Source organism: Convolutriloba macropyga, unplaced genomic scaffold (genome assembly GCF_964194025.1).
Source record: "Convolutriloba macropyga unplaced genomic scaffold, txConMacr16.3 SCAFFOLD_3966, whole genome shotgun sequence".
Classification (NCBI taxonomy): Eukaryota; Metazoa; Xenacoelomorpha; order Acoela; family Convolutidae; genus Convolutriloba; species Convolutriloba macropyga.
In genome coordinates, this window is record NW_027452967.1 from 7,145 (window position 1) to 15,000 (window position 7,856).

General features: G+C 38.2%; 1 protein-coding gene and 1 pseudogene across 1 annotated transcript in view; both read left to right on the forward strand.

Moving 5' to 3' along the window:
• Positions 1-555: 555 nt before the first annotated feature.
• The window catches only part of LOC142357945 (uncharacterized), a gene marked incomplete at its 3' end in the record, with an annotated part of 14,523 nt that continues 7,222 nt past the window's right edge, over positions 556-7,856 (forward strand). Inside the window, exons 1-2 of the mRNA XM_075409429.1 lie at positions 556-762; positions 1,206-1,390. Coding sequence (XP_075265544.1) covers positions 1,214-1,390 — 177 coding nt within the window. The remainder of the gene's footprint in view (positions 763-1,205; positions 1,391-7,856) is intronic.
• LOC142357944 (uncharacterized) overlaps positions 2,323-7,856 on the forward strand; it is a 6,898-nt pseudogene continuing 1,364 nt past the window's right edge.

Here is a 7,856-nt window from a genome sequence, read left to right on the forward strand (position 1 = left end):
GATCCGAAATAAGTACTTTTATATTTTCGATCAGTTTTGAATTTTATCTTTCTGGTTCTTTATTGTCTAGTGCTTTCAAACGTTTTTTTGATACACTGTCTGAATTTAAGTGTCACGGCAGGGGGAAGGCCTAGATTGTTAAATTGTCAGGTCCGGCAATTTTTTCAAGATAACCACTGACCTTCGACTGTTTACATGTTTACTGAAATGCCGGAAGCGATAAACCGAAACAGAAGTAGTGGTTAAATGACTCTGCTTGAAGTCACCGAGAACTTCAGGAGTTTATTGAGATCCGCGAAGCGGTTCGAGATATTAAGTCAGAATTTCGAAGTGAGTCACTTAACCAGGCTTAAAACACGAAACTCGCACATTTTAAAATGACAAAAGTCAACGGAAGTCAACTTCTGGCTAAGTAGCAACTTCTGGCATTTTAACTTCTGGTACTGCAGACTTTCGGCATTTTAAAATGTGCACGTGAGTGTTTTAATAAGCCCTGTGTTTTCTGAAGTTTCAGTTTGTGCGAATCAAATTTACCGCAGAAATAATAAATTGGCGGCAAATTTCTTCAAGCGACCCATCATTTGATGACTTGTGACTTCCGTGTAAAACCAAGTTGTTGGAAACTGAAAAAACAAAGCAACTAATATTAATCTTCTTTTTTTCCAAGAAAACATCTGCGTCTAACTACAAAGTACAACGAAACAGCTGTTCCAAGATCGGACACCCCAATTTCTCAAGTTTAGAACTAGCTGCAAGAACTTGGTACGTATCTGGGATCTTTTCCCTATCTGCCCCCCACGCTTTTAGCCAGTTTTTTGGGTGCCCATTATTTCACCCCATCCTCAAATACGTTACGCGCGCATTCACTCAATCAATAACTATATAATTGAATAAATGTCATGGGTCTTTCCCATTAGAGCCCCCCAGCTTAGTGGCCAGATGAGCAGCGGGGGGGGGGGGGGGGGCACAAACGGAAAATATCCAACCCGTTACTATGTAAAAATAATACGTGCGTTTGGAGACGTTACAATTGAAGTTATATGTCCACCAAGCAAGAGGGCTAGATCCCACCAATTCCCTAAATATGCCATAAGGGGGGGGGGGGCATGGGGGTGGCGTTAGTTTGGAAGGTAGATCAGTTTTTTTGGAGGGTGGGGTTGGGCTATACAGAAAAACCTGGCTTTACATTCGTCCTTACATTGTAGTGTCAACAATGGCTTCAAAATATCCTGCTAAATCGGGAGGAGGAAAATCTAGAAGATCAGCAAAGCAGGATGAGTTGGAAAACAAAGATCCCGAAGACATGACAACCGAAGAGCTGCAATCGTGGAACATTCAAATGGCGTTCGATTTGGGATTCATTATCAAACCTGGAAAAAAGCAGCCTCTGAAGGAAGAAATTTTTTGGGGTTTCTGGAAAATTTTAAGTTTTGGCATTTCTGATTGCAGCTCAATTTCAAGACTGCATGATCTAAAAAGATCCTACTCAACTGCTGGAGTAAATTTTTGCTGCTGGGCGTAAGGTCGACCCAAGTTTTCGCTGCTGGCAAAGTTTGCTCGACCTGATTATAATGCTGACTTTTTTTTTGATCCAGAATATTTGCGGTGGACCCAAAATATTTTGGATCTATTTTGTCCCCCCATCTCAGTGGGTATTTTTTACGCCCCCAGCCGCAAGTGCTAGTAATCTACTATATAGCAATATGTAATTGAGGACATAAAAAATACCGGATGGGGGTCTGAAGGAGAAAAGATCCATTTTTGGGTAATTTTTGTTGAATCGCAAAGCTCAAAAATCAATTTAGGGGCTGCAATGGAAAAAGTGATCTCAAAATTTTTAATCACGCGGTGGGGTTTATTTTAAATGTTGTATAAAATCAACCAAATTAAGTTGGGGGAAATATTTGGATGAAATTATTTGCACCCCCCAGACGCAGGTGCCATATTTTTACATAAGTATTTTATTACATAACTATTTTTTTACATAGTATCGTGCTATATAACAATATAAAATTTGTAACGGGCTGGGGGGGGGGGGGGTAAAATCACTGGGGGGGGGGGGCGAAACAGAATAGATACCAAAAATCTCCAACGTTTAGTTTGGGTTCAATTTGCGAATGATAGGCTTGGCTCTTACAAAACTTTCATGCCAACGTGTGTTATTACGCATTAATTTGTTCTGTACAATTTTTTTGTGGGTCATAAAATTTTCTTTGCTGCTTTGCTCAGAACAGATAGAACAGTTGCTCCAAAGTTTTCACCAGTCTTTCCCATAATAGCCCCTCCCATGAAATTACAGCCCCCCATTATGGTATATTTACCATGATTGGGGACTGTGGGTTATCTGACTACTAAGCTGGGGGCTATAATGGGAGAGACCCGTGTTAACTGAAGCCTTATAAGTAGAGCATACGCGACTACTGACTTTGCTAGAGCAACGTAATCTTGATTGAAACAAAACTTCAATCATTGAAAAAAATGGGGGATCTTCCCGTTTGTGCCCCCAACTTAGTTGGTGCGTATTGCTTGCATCCCACAGACGCACGTGTCATATTTTTACATAATGATTTACTATGTGATAATAAGTGTATGTATTTGGGGAGTATAACGTACTGGGGGCACAAGCGGAAAAGCTCCAAAGAAAGATATGCATGGCTCTCACAAAACCTCCATGGCAACGTGCATTATTACGCATTAATTTGTTCTCTGAAAACTAAAGTTTTTATTCCGGGGTGGGTCATGATATGCCTATTGCTGCTATTCTCAGATCAAATAAATCAATAGGTTCAAAGTTTTCATTGAAGCTTTATAAGTAGAGCTTATAACACACACGTGGACATTTTGAAATGCCGAAAGTCTGTAGTGCCAGAAGTTTAAATGCCAAAAAATGCTACTTAGTCAGAAGTTGGATTCCATTGAGTTTTGTCATTAAAAAACGTGCACTTTTCGTGCTTTAAGCATGTTTAAGTGACTCTGCAGAAGTCAGTTTGAAATTCTGACTTATATCTCGAACCGCTTCGCGGTTCTCGATAAACGCCAGAAGTTCTCAGTGGCTTCAAGCAGAGTCACTTAACTATTACATACGCGACTACTGACTTTGTCAGAGCAACGTAATCTTGCATGAAAGACATCTTCGATCATTTATAAAAAAAGGGAAGTAGAAGTAGAAAAATGCGGCAGCAAAATGCGCTATTGGAAACAATTAGAATTCTTTTTTATTGACGAGAGTTATGACTGCCAAAAAGTTATTTAGGAATGTAGCCAAAAATCATTTTGCTTAAACTGATAGATTGTTTCTGTTGCTTTTAACCATGCACCATTTATCAGTGCTTATGACGCGTGTGTAATTTTTTCTGTCTCCATGATGTCTTCGTCTTTTTGCAAAAAGTTTCTCCTTTTTGCTAATTTTTTAAAATTTTTTTGGGATCTATTATGTTTCGTCCCCCCGTGTTTTTTTATGACCCCCAGCTACAAATTCTCATTTGTTGTATAGCACGTTACTATAAAAGAAAATAGCGCGTGCGCATGGAGATCATAAAAAATTTATGCTCACTAAGCTGGGGTGGGGGGCTAAACAGGATAGATCCAATTTCTTACATTTAATTTCCAACTTTATTTTTTATATAACTCCATGAAACGTATTTGGCCCCCAGTTTTGAAAGGGTAGAGCATTTGAGAAAAGATCTGTTGTCCTGTGAGTTGGTTTTTGCCTAGAAGTTTAAGAGAAATTTTGTTTTGATTTCAATTAAATTTTAGATCTGATTTCTGAAACTGTTCTCGATATTGAAACTGCGCTCGATATTTTGTCACTCTTTAGAAGGCACTCGTTTGCTAACAATTGACAGCTGGGGGTTTTTCCCATTATAGCCCCCCCAAGAAAATTATAGCCCCCCCCAAAAAAAAATCAAGTTATAGCATACAATTAAATTCATCATTTATGCTTACAATTGTTGGTTACAAGTTTTTGTTTTGTTCCAGTATCGAATGCTGGAATTTTCCAATCGCCGTCATTATTTCATGGAACGGGTCCAGGTTTTTTCGAGAAATGCGGTTATGAGAAGTCAACTAAAATCAATTATAATGGGCAAGCCCATGTCATCATCCGGCGGCTCGCCTACAATTATTTCTGATTTTGTGTTAAAGAAGTGGTTATTAATTTCAGTGGCTCGCCTACATCGATTTTCGATTTTGTGTTAAAGAGGTGGTTATGAAGTCAACATCGATTTCCGATTTTGTGTTAAAGAGGTGGTTATGAATTTTCATCTGGGGGGGGCTATAGGTTACATGCCCACTAAGCTGGGGGGGGCTATAATGGGAAAGACCCGAGAGCTGACCTTTTATACATCTTTGGTTTACTTTTCTGGAATTATTTAAATAAAAATGCGTTACTACCTTTCTACGCAATACTGTAACTATGTTTCAATATTACTGTAGCGTTGTTTGCGTCAAAAATTCAGATTTAGACTGAAATAGGGCTCTGGGGTCTTTCCCATTATAGCCCCCCATGAAATTATAGCCCCCCATTATGGTATAAATGAATGGGGAGCTATAGGTTATCTGACCACTAAGCTGGGGGGCTAGACTGGGAAAGACCCGGGCTCTGAAATGTGTTTTCAAGAGTACTGTAAAGGAAAGAAATGGCCAAGGTATAAATGAAACAGATTACGACAAAATTTTGCTTTTTTCATATGTGAAACCTGCATTTTCCCAACCTCAAATACACGGCCACTGAGGTTCAATTTTATCCTAACAGTGAGTTCACCATTTTAGAGCAAGCGATACTAGTATTATGGTCCAACAGATTATTTTGAATTTTTTCTTCAATTTTTTACTATCTTTTATTCATCAGTGATGTCAAAGTAATTTATTACATAACTATTTTTTTTACATAGTAACGTGCTATAAAACAATATAAAATTTGTAACGGGCTGGGGGGGGGGTAAAATCACTGGGGGGGCGAAACAGAATAGATACCAAAAATCTCCAACGTTTAGTTTGGGTTCAATTTGCGAATGATAGGCTTGGCTCTTACAAAACTTCCATGCCAACGTGTGTTATTACGCATTAATTTGTTCTGTACAATTTTTTTTGTGGGTCATAAAATTTTGCTCAGAACGGATAGAACAGTTGCTGCTTTGCTCAGAACAGATAGAACAGTTGCTCCAAAGTTTTCACAAGTCTTTCCCATAATAGCCCCTCCCATGAAATTACAGCCCCCCATTATGGTATATTTACCATGATTGGGGGCTGTAGGTTATCTGACCACTAAACTGGGGGCTATAATAGGAAAGACCCGCTTTAACTCAAGCCTTATAAGTAGAGAATACGCGACTATTAACTTTGCTAGAGCATCGTAATCTTGACTGAAACAAAACATCAATCATTGAAAAAAAAATGGGGGATCTTTCTGTATGTGCCCCCAGCTTAGTTGGTGCGTATTGTTTGCATCCCACAGACGCACGTGTCATATTTTTACATAATGATTTACTATGTGATAATAAGTGCTCTGTATTTGGGGAGTATAACGTACTGGGGGCACAAGCGGAAAAGCTCCAAAGAAAGATATGCATGGCTCTCACAAAACCTCCATGGCAACGTGCATTATTACGCATTAATTTGTTCTCTGAAAACTAAAGTTTTTATTCCGGGGTGGGTCATGATATGCCTATTGCTGCTATTCTCAGATCAAATAAATCAATAGGTTCAAAGTTTTCATTGAAGCTTTATAAGTAGAGCTTATAACACACACGTGGACATTTTGAAATGCCGAAAGTCTGTAGTGCCAGAAGTTAAAATGCCAAAAGTTGAAACTTAGTCAGAAGTTGGATTCCATTGAGTTTCGTCATTAAAAAACGTGCACTTTTCGTGCTTTAAGAATGTTTAAGTGACTCTGCAGAAGTCAGTTTGAAATTCTGACTTATATCTCGAACCGCTTCGCGGTTCTCGATAAACGCCAGAAGTTCTCAGTGGCTTCAAGCAGAGTCACTTAACTATTACATACGCGACTACTGACTTTGTCAGAGCAACGTAATCTTGCATGAAAGACATCTTCGATCATTTATAAAAAAAGGGAAGTAGAAGTAGAAAAATGCGGCAGCAAAATGCGTTATTGGAAACAATTAGAATTCTTTTTTATTGACGAGAGTTATGACTGCCAAAAAGTTATTTAGGAATGTAGCCAAAAATCATTTTGCTTAAACTGATAGATTGTTTCTGTTGCTTTTAACCATGCACCATTTATCAGTGCTTATGACGCGTGTGTAATTTTTTCTGTCTCCATGATGTCTTCGTCTTTTTGCAAAAAGTTTCTCCTTTTTGCTAATTTTTTAAAATTTTTTTGGGATCTATTATGTTTCGTCCCCCCGTGTTTTTTTATGACCCCCAGCTACAAATTCTCATTTGTTGTATAGCACGTTACTATGTAAGAAAATAGCGCGTGCGTATGGAGGTCATAAAAAATTTATGCTCACTAAGCTGGGGTGGGGGGCTAAACAGAATAGATCCGATTTCTTACATTTAATTTCCAACTTTATTTCTTATATAACTCCATGAACGTATTTGGCCCCCAGTTTTGAAAGGTTAGAGCACTTGAAAAAAGATCTGTTGTCCTGTGAGTTGGTTTTTGCCTAGAAGTTTAAGAGAAATTTTATTTTGATTTCAATTAAATTTTAGATCTGATTTCTGAAACTGTTCTCGATGTTGAAACTGCGCTCGATATTTTGTTACTCTTTAGAAGGCACTCGTTCGCTAACAATTGAGAGCTGACCTTTTATACATCTTTGGTTTACTTTTCTGGAATTATTTAAATAAAAATTCGTTACTACCTTTCTACGCAATACTGTAACTATGTTTCAATATTACTGTAGCGTTGTTTGCGTCAAAAATTCAGATTTAGACTGAAGTAGGGCTCTGGGGTCTTTCCCATTATAGCCCCCCATGAAATTATAGCCCCCCATTATGTTTTAAATGAATGGGGGGGCTATAGGTTATCTGACAACTAAGTTTTTGGGCTATACTGGGAAAGACCCGGGCTCTGAAATGTGCTTTCAAGAGTACTGTAAAGGAAAGAAATGGCCAAGGTATAATATGAAACAGATTACGACGAAATTTTGCTTTTTTCATTTATGAGACCTGCATTTTCCCAACCTCAAATACACGGCCACTGAGGTTCAAATTTCACCATTTTAGGGCAAGCGATACTAGTATTCTGGTCCAACATATTATTTTGAATTTTTTATTTAATTTTTACTATCTTTTATTCATCCGTGATGTATGTCATTGTACAAAAAATGGTGTTCAAAATACTCAATTTGATGTAAGTGCTTTCATCAATCCACTGAACAGTAATACAAATCGGCGATGTTTATTGGAGCTCTTTTAGACCATACAATATACTGACAGATATCTAGAGAGAGAGAGAGAGAGAGAAATCAGGAGAGAGAAAGAGAGCGAAAGAGAAAAAAAACAGAAGAGAGAGAAGGGGAGAGAAAGAGATAGAAAAAAGAAAGAGAGAGATAGCGATAGAGAATGACAGAGAAAGAGAGAGAAAGCGAGCGAAAGAGAGAGAAAGAGAAAAAAAGAGAAAAAAAGTAAAACACAGTGAAAAAAAAGAAAAAAAGAAAAAAGAGAAAGTGAAAAAAGGAGGGAATGAAGGAAAGTTGTAGAGAGGACGTGGGGAAGAGAAGTAGAGAGGCAAAGAGGAGAAAGGAAGAGAGGAAGAGAGAAGGAGAAGAGAGAGAGAGAGAGAGAGAGAGAGAGAGAGAGAGAGAGAGCGAGAGAAAGATTTAGAGAGAGAGAAAGGCAGAGACAGAGAGAGAAGTAGAGATAAAGAGACAAAAGATTGAGAAATTAAAAGA